We start from the raw sequence: 12258 nt of genomic DNA on the forward strand, positions 1-12258 counted from the left end.
AAATCAACACTGACTGTTGATTCAACTTTTCTCAAGCAAATCCAGTCCAGTATGTCCTCTGACCCTCTTGTTCATGATATCGAGAATAATTCTTCCAAGTCTCATGATTCTTCTAAGTTCGAGTTCAAGAATAATCTATTATATTTTGAAGGATGCCTATATGTTCCAGAAGGAAAAGCACGTTTGCGTGTTCTTCAAGCACGTCATGACTTTCCAGCAGCAGGTCACTTTGGATATAATAAGACTTTGGAACTCATATCAAGAGATTTTTGGTGGCCACAAATGTGGAAGTCAGTCAAAGACTTTGTACAATCATGTGATATTTGTTCAAGATCAAAAATTCCTCGACATCGACCTTACGGACTTCTTCAGCCATTACCTATACCAGAACAACCATGGTCTTCTGTTTCTATGGATTTCATCACAGATCTTCCAAACTCAAGATCTTATGATTCTATATTTGTGATAGTAGATCGTTTCACCAAGATGGCACATTTTATGCCATGTACAAAATCTATCACAGGTGAAGAAACAGCTAAGCTTTTCATTGATAATATCTATCGCTATCATGGATTACCTAAAGATATCATATCGGATAGGGGAACTCAATTTGTGTCGAGATTCTGGAGGACTCTTTTCAAGATTTTAAAAGTGGACATAAAGCTATCTTCAGCTTTCCATCCTCAAACTGATGGACAAACAGAGCGCGTAAACCAAGTCTTGGAGCAGTATTTAAGGTGTACCATCAACTATCAACAAGATGATTGGACAATCCTTCTGCCATTGGCAGAGTTTGCTTATAATAATACAGTACATTCTTCCACGCAAAAAACACCTTTCTTTGCCAATTATGGCTATCATCCACGACTTGATACTTTTGATTTTTCAAAAGTTGATAATCCTGCAGCAGAAGATATGGCAAATCGGTTGTCAGAGTTACATGCAATAATGAAGGCGCAGTTGAAGAAAGCTCAAGAACGACAAAAGATAAATGCAGATGTATATCGTAAAGAGCAACCACAACTCAACGTGGGTGATAAGGTATGGCTACTTCGTCGCAATATCAAGACCACTCGACCTTGTGACAAATTGGACTATCATAGGCTTGGCCCCTTTTCTGTTTCTGAACAGATCAATCCAGTTGCATATCGGTTACATCTACCGGAGTCAATGAAGATCCATCCTCTATTCCACGAGTCTCTTCTTGAACCATATAAGACAGTGGATATACAAGGAAGAAGACAAATGCCACCGCCTCCTATAGAAGTAGATAATAATGAAGAATTTGAGGTGGAAGAGATATTAAACTCAAGGCGGCGCCGAAATAAGCTGGAATATCTTGTTCATTGGCGCGGATATGATATTAGTGAGCGCACATGGGAGCCATCCAGGAATCTAGCAAATGCATCAGCTAAAGTCAAAGTTTTTCATCAACGACATCCATCAAAACCAAGATGAAAACCTCTCTTATAAAAGAGACAAGATTGAGGCAAGATAACATTCAATTTCCTATCCTTGTTTGTAACTTCTTTGCATTTGTGACGCTAATTAGATGGAGAGCCAACAACCAGCGGATTCAACTCAAGAACCTTCGTTTGCTGACTTATCGGATGAGACATTGCGATTGTCACAACCTTCAAGTCGACGCAACCGAGATGAAGACCCTCAAGAACGACATGTTCTTCCTCGAATAGATGGTGAGATACAACGCATTTGGTATCACGACCTTGGAAGAGATTCTCGATGTTTGGTGATATTATTGGAGATAGGAACGACTCCTGATGGTGTTTCAAATGTATTATTTGAAGGAAGTTATGAAGGCCTCAACAGTGATCAAATAACAGGGTGGTCTTCTCGCCCTGGAATGGGACACTATCGATGGCTAAGAGGACCCATCAACTATCTTCGAAGAGAACAAAGATCAGAGTATGTAGCAAATACAATTCGCCGTATATTAGATTTTCTCAATATATAATCACCGCTCCTCGTAGAACTCGTCCCTAGAAGGGGGGTAATGTCACGGACATACATATAATTACCTATATGAATAGATAAAAGTATGTAAAAGTAGATAAAAATAGGTTAATTGTGTAATATCTTCTAGAGAAGCTTCTTAGAAGCTTCATAGATGCTGCTTTGACTTTATAGGAGTCTATAGTTGACTTTTAGGCTAGAAACTTGGTCAACAAGTTAGCCATGTGCCACACATGTTGGAAGCTTAAAGAACAAGCTAACTACGTGGTCCATCCATAGAAAACTTGCCTTGTAAGCAAAGGCATGTGGCCTAGAAAGTCAACATATATTGGAGGTCTTATAGAACATCGCCATGTGGCTTCTAGTTAGATAGTATATATAGAGGCAAGAGTGAAGCCCTCTTCACTCTTGTCAACTCCTTTCTTGCTTCTAGTCTAGTTTCAAGGGTCTCTAGTTTTCTTGTATTTTGGCAATAGCCATTCTAATTTCTTTCTTAATATACATATTTTTATTTTGTCCTATTTCTTTGGGAAAAGTCTCACTTACTCTTTAGCTTTCATCGAGTTCTTGTCCTTAACACCATGTGCCACACATGTTGTTAGCTTGAAGATCAAGCTAACTATGTGGCCCACACGTAGAAAAACTTGCCTTGTAAGTCAAGGCACGTGCCCTACAAAGTCAACACATATTGGAGGTCCTATAGAATGTCGCCATGTAGCCCCTAGTTAGAGAGTATATATAGAGACAAGAGTGAAGGCTTCTTCACTCTTGTCAACTCCTTTCTTGCTTCTAGTCTAGTTTCAAGGGTCTCTAGTTTTCTTGTCTTTTGGCAATAGCTATTCCAATTTCTCTTTCAATATATATACTTGTTTATATATATTTTTTTACCTCTCTTTGAGTGAAGGCTGACTTGTGTGAATTGTTTTTTCATCGAGTTCTTGTCCTTGACATTTAATTACTTGGACCTCTACTTTATCCTAATTGAAATTCTATTATTATTGATTAAAATCATTAATAGTAGTAAATTCTTATTTAATTTATATTCTATCATAAGATTAAGCTAGTAGCTATATTAATTGCTAGCTTGGTTGCTATTCTGCCATTGTTTATTTTTAATCCACTTAAAAGATACATTCAAGATTTTAGCAGTTTGTTCTTATTCTTAACATACTTTGGTTTGACTTCTACTTGACTTGGGATTTTGGCAATCTTCCCTTTTACTCACTTGAGATTAGTAATCTTGATTAGAACAAAGCTCTTTATTCTTAAGATTCTATTGAATCACTTTCTTTGAATAATGCAAAGATATAATTTGTAACTTTATATTATAATATAATTATTAGATAAAAAAAATAAGGATTATATTATAGAGAGCTTAATTGGAAATATTATAGCAAGTAACTTTAGAAATATAGATAATAGTTAAGAGGATAGTAAAATTAATAAGTGCTAATGCTATTTTTTTACAAAATAGACTTTCATATACTTTGTAGAGCCATAAATAAGACAAAAAGTAGAATTAAAAAAAATTAATATCATCAATATTACAAAATAAAAGAAAATAGTGATTTTTGATTAAAAAAAATTACCTAGAAAAATTAGATGTTGATACCTAAAGAAGATTGATTATCAATATAGGATGAAATTTGACTATGAGGTATAAAACCACGTCCTTACAACAAATCCAAGGTTTTTGATAGATTGAAGAGCAAGATTTGAATTCAAACTAGAATAAGATTTTTTGAACATTAGTTTTAAGTGATTTGAGTTTGTAACTTTCTAAGAGCTTTATAAAGTTAAGGTTGTCATAGAATAATTGTGGATTTTGAGAAATAAAAAGAATTCATAATTTGAAGCATTTTATAAGATTTATAGTGGATCTACAGTTGAAAATTTGTGGATTTGTGATTATAATTGTAGCAAATGTATATTATAAGTTTGAATTTGATTGAATGGTTATTTTGAGGATTATTGAAACTAAAGTGGATTGAAATCTTGGTGTTAAGGACATGAATCTTGAAGAATCAAAAAACTTAATATACTCTTGTATAACCCAAAAAGAGTGAATATTAACTCAAAATTAATACTAAAATGGCTATTAAAATTTGATTAAAATATATTTATGATTATTTAATAATTATTTTAAAATTATTCAAAATATAATAATATTATCAAAGATTTTTTAAAGACCATTAATAAGATATAACAAAGTGAATTAGAAAAAATATAAGCATATTTAAGAAAGATTTAAAAAATATGTTTTTAGCAAAAATTTACTTTAAAAGCTAGAAATTAATATTTGGAGAAGACTAGTTGTGAATTAGGATCAAAATCAGATCCTAAGGCTAAAATTCTTAAAAGTCGGACACCTATGGCAATTCCAAGGTTCTTTTATTGATAAAAAATAAGATTGGAGAGGAGATTCTACAAGATTTGTTTAAATGTTAATCTTTTGTAATTTGGATTAATATTGAGTTGTTGAAGGCTTTTTAAAAATATAGGTGCTTAAATCAATTTAGGATTTAGAAAAATAAAAAATAATTTATATATTTATAGGTTTTGTAAGTCTTGTAGCACATTAATAGGTGAAACTTTGTAGGATTGTGTATTTTCTTGCCTCTTATATGTTTTGTAAACTTGAAATCAATTCATGATTAGATTGAAGTTTTAGGGCAATTAAACCATGTAAAAATGAGATAAAATTATTGGTAGATTAAAATCAAGGTTGGAAAAAAAACAGCCAACATCCAAGCAAATTAGGATCCTTTTCTTCCAATTAGTAAGTTGGATTCTTTTCAAATTTCTTGTGCTTGTTGTTGACTAGTAGATTGTTATGTATAGAAATTTTGAAATAAAATTTATATTTTGACAAATAATTACTGAGGTTTTAAAACTAATGTAGAATTTGGTTACGATTTCATTAGAATTTTTTAAAATTTGGTTAAATTTTAATTGGGATTTTAAAAAATTTATTTAGGATTTTATTAGGATTATTAAGATTTACCTAAGATTTGATTAAGATTTACTTAGAATTTGATTAGAATGTTCTTAGAATTTATTTAAGGATTCCTTAGAATTTGATTAGAATGTTCTTAGAATTTATTTAAGGATTCCTTAGAATTTCTTTATAGTTTCTTTAGAATGTATTTTTGAAGATTTTTTTTGAGGTTTCTTTAAAAAAAATATTATTTTTTTATATAGCCTTTAGAATATTTTTAGGATTTCTTTTAGTTCTTTATGATTTTATAAAGGTTTATTAGAATTTTATTAAGGTTTGAGTAAAATTATTAAAGTTTTATAATTATTTATTTAGAATTTTATTTAAAAAAATTAGATTCTTTGTTTGTTGCAAAATACAAGTTATCTTCTAGAGGTAGACATCTAATGTGCTCTTAAACAAAACATGTATTACAACATTGTAGAGGATTCTAAGGGAGAACATGGGCTTTAATCTTAGCTATGGTCCAATTTAGAGCTAGTTTAGTGAAGGTGGTAGAGTTAGCAATAGATTTTTTGAGTTTTCTCTTATGAGCAACATAAACATGCCTCACAATGTGTACTTCTGGTGAAATTTATTTTTTGTGTATGTTCTCCAATGGACATAGTTAACCACTTACATTTCTAATCCGTTGCAACAAAATCATCAATGACAAACACCTGAAATGATTTCAAAAACATTTGATCACCAAATTGCTGTGTACAATATCTTACACGTCAATAATGTTCTAAGGCACTATCATCTCAAAAAAATAAAAAATTGCAATTTGTATGAAGATCAAAATCAAAGTTATCATGACAGAAATGAAATCCAAAACTGGGGTTTGACAGAAGGATAAGAGAAAGATCAATTTAATGACCTCAACCTTTGTGATTAAAGCCTAATTATCAAATTCACCCAAACGAGCATCGCAAACAAGAGCTTCAATCTGATGCCACAGGCATTACAAACCTTCATTCTACACACACAAGTATGATGATTTTCACAATCCTGTTGAGGGTCCAGCATCAACACTTTCCGAGTATGTCTGCTTCGAAGCCGAAGAATCTGGATTGAGGGTGGAGTAGAGTCAGGAGCCACGGAGACAACGCCGAAGTTGATAACAAAAAATAATAGCCCTATAAAATACTGCTCGGAGCTCACACAAAAAAACAGATCCAGGGAAACCAGAGTGCAAAGCAGCGCCCATGCGTGGCAGCAGTGTTGCAATGGCGCAAAGGAGCTTCGAAGGGTCCGCTTCTAAGGCTTATGAGAGGAGTCAGCTTCGACTGTCACCATTCACCAACATCCATCGTGGAAGTCATTCAATTCAATGTGGAAGCAACGCCACCCGTGGCTGTGATTATGGTGGAGGATCGAAGTTGATAGGAACCGGAAGCACGTTGACACAACTCATGCTACTCTTCATTTCCATCCTTAAATCGAGAAGTTTTTGACGAGTTTTGTGGTGTGATCTGTACGGAGAGGAAGATTGTGATTCTATTGTCAGTTCTATATATATATATATATATATATATGTTTATTTATTTATATTGCCTTTGTTCGTGCATGGGTCAGCATGGTTTCATAATCAAGAACTGATCACGTTGTTTCCGCTGCAACGCTGGGCGCCAGTTGTGAGCCGATGAGGATCACATTCTGAGCTGGGCAGGCAATTCCACTAAGCCAATTTCGCACCAGTAGAAACACACAGAAAAAAAAGAAAAATAATGAAAAATAATAACAAAATAAAGGTATGTCATTGTTGCTTTTTTGCTGTTACACCAATCCATTAGATACTTAACGTGATGCAGGTCTTCGCTTTCCATGCAAAAGAATTTCTCACCAGAATCCAAACCATGTGTATGAAGCCCACAAGCACAAAGATCATATAAATAATATTAATAATAATATTAATTATCATACTACGACGCTTTTGATTGACATTGCATATCTCACTTTTGCACACTTTATACACATCCACGGAAGATCCATGAAAGCCACGTGAAAGCGGCTGCAAATTGTGTGGCCACAGGATCGAGGAGTTCGAAGCCACTATCTCATTGGGTGCTGCAGGCTTTCTACTGCTCCGATGGGATAGTTGCGCTTTTTAATTTCGCATCGTGTGACAGGGCAACATGAAGCTAACGAACCAGGCTGCTGGTTGGGACCCAGAGGAGGGGAGAAATTCTTTTTTTACCAACTCCTCTCTCAAATCTTGACAGGTCAGTTGAAAGAATTGAAGAGCTCACCAGAATTCCCTTTCCAGCCATCTAAATAAAAGCTTCAATCTGTCTACATGCGCTTGTGGCGAGAACATATGTGTGCCTATTTTGGAACAGGCCAACCACTCTGTCCCGTTTACTTTACAGTCTATATATTTTCGAAATTTACAGTTGTGATTTAATTGAGTGGGGGGGAGGATTAGGTGTGGGTGTAGGGTACTGTGGTAAGACGCAACGACAAGAAAGGATTACTTTGCGGTAGTCATGTTTTTCTAAAAGTAACAAACACCGTACAGGAGCATTATCTTAGGCATAAATGCCAGACCAAAGAAGAATTCGAAGACTATCAAATAGGGGGAAACACACTCAGGCGGGAATCACTGGGAAGCGTAATCAGCGAGGTGATCAGGCGAGAAAGGGGAGTGTTGCGTGGTAGTGATGGTCCTTTACGGCAATTGTTAAATGAAAAAGCTCAGCTCTGGAGAATAGCGCCGGTTACATTCATGAATGAATCGCCTTTTGAGGGTGAATCTGCACAGATCAGCTGCATCGGTTCCCTTCACACAAACACTGATTAAGTTCGACGCACAAAATCTTGCGAAAGCAACTGGATATCTGCATGGCCGCCAATAGCCTAAATCCAGGTGTTGAGCAACGACGACCATGTAAATAATTGGATGGTTCGATTCGGCAACTTCGGACCTGGCTTCCATTCGGCCGGTTGCGAGTTCAGGGTGATTCTACCTGCGAGGGAATAATTCGTCAGTTTTCAATCCCTGTGTGTGAACCTGGCAATCTCGCTTAGAAGATGGTTGCGCACATGACATCTCTGGCACCACATGACTAAAACCCAGTCCGCAACAGGGTGTCTCTTTTCTGGAGAATATAATTCCACGTCATTGCTTATGCGGTAATTAGTTCTCCTCACCTCCTTTGTGAATATGGTTTCCAGTACTCTACCATGAATTTTCGGGTATAGAACTGCGCTGTCGAGGAGAGAGTGGGATTCAATCAATCACACGATCTGCTATGCTAGAATGTGATGATCCTTGAACCAGAGTTGGAATTTTACAGTAGCAGGTTGGGTGTTGTTCCCAAGTCCCAGTAAACGTCATGGGATTACTTTACGGTCAATGAATGAGAAAGATAAGAACGCGCAACATGCGGATCGGAAAGTTAAATTGTGGAATTTGAGGCGCTGAAGTGTAGGAATAGAGGCAGAAAATGCTAAGGGATACCTTTTCAAAGGCCTAGACAAATCCAGAAATAGCCATTATTCATTGAACTATTCGACGGCAATCTGAATGCCAACTCACCTTTCAAGTTCCCCGTGAACATAAATTAAGAAAGCAGGGATCACCGTTTCCTTGCACGCCTTCCTTGCACGCCTCCCTTGCATCATCTGCCTTGTCTTCCATCTTGTCGACCATCGCCTTTTGCGTGTTCGCTGCCTCCGGGGGTGTGCTTATCATCAAAATCGAGCTTCGGCACGACCCCTTTCAGTCCTGCTTATGACGTCAACTATTCCTTAGTTTGAGACGAGAGACGTTCGCTGCATCGGGTATGTACCATAGTCTCCACCAATTGTTGCATGTGACTTGCGCTGATAAAAATCTTTAGCGGACTTAGCGCTAAACACACCTCACCAGACTTGACGTGATTCATTCTAACTTGACGTCAAGAGCATCTTCCACCAGACTGGCGTCTGCAAGTGAGAAAGACCACACTGATCCCTAAACCCTCTGAGAAGCACCATATTCTTTCAGTGGTTATTAAAGCAGTGTCATGTGTCTCCTCTTCTTTCAGCTGCACCGTGCGCTTCAAACGTCTGATTGTGACCGTTTCTCGCTGTGATGGTGTGTTGTTGTTGTTGTTGTTGTTGAATGATGGTGTTTGGAGCTGTGAGGTTTCCTCGCAGGAGGAGCCGTATGTGGTTTCACTTCATTCAAACACTGCCTGAGCTCATGGTGCTTGTTCACATGAGTTTACTATGGAATTTGCAACTTTAAATTCACGCTTCAATGGTCTCTTCTACTGACAATTCGCCTACAGACTAGCTAGTGAAATCCTTCCTGTCTTCTTTAGTTATTCTTCATGAAGCACTTCGAAGACCAATGTGCTTTTCATCTAACATCCTGGTCGATATCTCCGATTCATTGCGTAATAGAAGTATTCAAAGCGGTGCTCCGTAAACGAACATGCTGAGTAAAAGTACATATGCACCTTACATGACATGGTCACTGTCAATGTTCTGACTGCCTCTGATGCAGATTTAACTTGCAACTGAGGTTTACAACAGAGCTTAGCTAAATTCATGTTACGTGGGTTCAAAGTCTAAGAGCAATATTGCTCGATGATACCATATAACTTATCACCCACCATTGATATACGCATTCTAATTCACAATCTACATTGAGCAACACTGTAGAAATTTATTGCTGAATCAGTTCAAAGAGAGATTCATACTCAGTGCATGGTAATTCGTTATCTTGTAAGGAAGAATTCATGAATTTATTGTGTGTCGGATGCACTGGTGTGGACAGAAGCCATGGAGTACACCATCAACCTGTTCAGTCGCTGAATCTGAAGCACAGAGAGGAGATTGTTTTCTCGCTTTTTCTTTCCAACTGCCTCGAAGAGATGCCGAGCCCGTTGCTCTCCACGCACAATGTTACTGTGCTGGGCAACAGGAGTGATCCAGTCGTGGTGCTGGGGCATGGCCTTGGAACCGACCAATCAGTGTGGAAGTACACTGTGCCGTCTTTGGTGAATCAGAACTTCCAAGTTGTGCTTTACGACACGATGGGAGCGGGTTCTACCGAGACTTCTGACTTCAACTTTAAGAGATACTCTTCACTTCAAGGACACGTTGATGATCTGTTGGCTATTCTCGACGAGCTGGAAATAGAAAACTGTGTGTATGTGGGACACTCAATGTCAGGAATGATTGGTGTTCTAGCTTCCCTCGAACGGCCTGACCTGTTTCGGAAGCTTATCCTTCTATCCGCATCCCCGAGGTAACATCTAGAACCTTTACATGCAGCTGGTTGCACCACTCGTTAATGAATTTGCCTCCAGTCTGGGTTGCACAATGAAATGGTTACTCAGAACGATTGTTGGCTCTTCCTGGAACAGATACCTAAACGATTCTTCTTATTATGGAGGATTTGAGCAGGAGGATCTCGATCAGCTCTTTTCCAGCATGAGGTCGAACTTCAGTGCTTGGGTTTCGGGTTTTGCAACAGCGGCTGTTGGGACTGATATTCACGATGAAGCAGTGCAAGAATTCAGCAGCACTTTCATCTCAATGAGACCAGACGTCGCTCTTAGAACCTCCCAATTCGTATTTCAAAGTGATTTTCGAAGCATTTTGTCCGAGGTAAGACATGAATCCACAGGAAAGGTGGAGGACATCCTCATGCGTGGCATCGTCTCTGAGTTTTATCAGGAATATGCTAGTATTTTTCTTTTCCGTCAAGTTGTTTTCTACTAATCAAAGAGCTGTAATGGCTGATGATGCACAGGTGACAGTACCATGTCACATTGTTCAATCTCGCAAAGACATTGCCGTGCCAATTGAAGTGGCGGAGTACCTGCGATGCAACCTAGGGGGGTGGACATCCGTAGATATTTTGCAAACTGATGGTCACTTGCCACAGCTGAGTTGTCCAGAATTGGTGGTGCCGGTTCTCCTCCACTGCATCGACTCATGATCTATCCAAAACAGCCATCGACGAACCGATAATAGGCAATGCTGGTCTACAGATTCTTCTACAACACTTCTCGTGATACCTTGTAATAATACTATATACCCTCAAGCAGTTTTGTTTCACAGTATTCCCCATAAAATTCTTCGACTAATAATCAAGGGCTTGTACAAGGGGCACTTAATCCTTCTGCTCAGTTAAACGGGACTGTCGTCGCTGGTGGGAGGGGTGGGTTTCAGGAGAGCATTTACATTCTATGGGATTCAACCACCCTACCAGTTGCGACAGTCCAGCTTAACTGGATGAAGGGGAAGCTGAGTGCCCTTGTCTCAGTACCACCGTTTCTAATTCAATCAGTCGCTGCCTTTGTGTTCAAATTACACGTCGCTCTTGTTAGTGTTGTTGCTATTTGAGCTACTGAAACTGCTCTGCATGTCTCTCACGATGAAGAAAAGAAACGCCTGAGCGCCACTGAACTACCAACTATTGTCCATGAAAACGTGTGTATTATCTCGGTGTTATCTAGTTGGAGGTTGGTTGAAACTCTTCTCTTTCACAGGATCTGCGGTACGATTTGTGCCCAAGTGCTCAAAAGAACTTTATAAACCTCCTCTGGTAAGCCAGTGAGGTGGGAGACTGTATCCAAATCCCGCTGCAATGCGTAGAATTCACAAGCCGAATCATTCGTGTTTCTATCATCGCCTTTTAAACCGCATTGTGCTGCGGTGTCTGGTTCTCTTTCACTGAAATGCGAGAACCTTACTGTTCTTAGTTCCCATCTTGTTGCATTATGACGAATTCACACAACACAAGCCACGACGGATTCTTCGCATCGGCTCGACAGTAGCTTTTCGTGATCGACCGAAGCCCTCTCACGCTGTCACAACCTACATTGGGGACCTTTCCCGCACAAAGCATGCGATGAGACTCACCCAGATCGCAATCTTCGGCTCCGTCGATAAATGGTTACATTGCTTATTGTGGTGTTGCGTGATCAGCTGGGGCCCACTGTTTGTGTCCGGGATTCTTGTCCTACTTCTCTGCTGAGTCTCCTGTAATTGTGATCAACTCATCGCGTGGAATAGGGAATTGATGATACTCTGTGGCTTGGAGACTTATGGTAGTGGCTCATGGTGGATTTTGGTTGGCTGTAGAGTTTGATCCTCAAGTGACTGTCACAAAATCTGAACAAGACCACGATGGTCGATTGAAGAACTTCCACTGCTTGTACATGAACCTTGTCACACTGTTTCACTCACACCGCATTCGAAATCGGTATAATACTTAATAACATGCAGCAGAACAGAGAAGTGCACATGCTGGACAAGGCCAAGCAGTGAATGAAAGAACTGAGGAAACTGTAGAAACCGCTCCA

General features: G+C 38.4%; 1 protein-coding gene across 3 annotated transcripts; it reads left to right on the plus strand.

Moving 5' to 3' along the window:
* Positions 1–8453: 8453 nt before the first annotated feature.
* LOC112279449 (karrikin insensitive 2 receptor CA) lies at positions 8454–11260 on the plus strand. 3 transcript variants are annotated; one of them, XM_024513897.3, is made up of 4 exons: positions 8454–8737; positions 9720–10193; positions 10312–10555; positions 10701–11260. In XM_024513897.3, exons 2-4 carry the CDS (start codon positions 9817–9819, stop codon positions 10887–10889), a joined length of 810 nt encoding a protein of 269 aa, XP_024369665.1. In that variant the 5' UTR covers positions 8454–8737; positions 9720–9816; the 3' UTR covers positions 10890–11260. The 3 variants fall into 3 exon arrangements, with proteins under 3 accessions (XP_024369665.1, XP_024369667.1, XP_024369666.1); XM_024513899.3 differs by having other exon boundaries at positions 8530–8737; positions 9723–10193; XM_024513898.3 differs by lacking the exon at positions 8454–8737 and adding an exon at positions 8744–8887.
* The last annotated feature ends 998 nt before the right edge of the window (positions 11261–12258 follow it).

Source organism: Physcomitrium patens, chromosome 3 (assembly GCF_059467195.1).
Source record: "Physcomitrium patens ecotype Gransden chromosome 3, ASM5946719v1, whole genome shotgun sequence".
Taxonomy (NCBI): Eukaryota; Viridiplantae; Streptophyta; class Bryopsida; order Funariales; family Funariaceae; genus Physcomitrium; species Physcomitrium patens.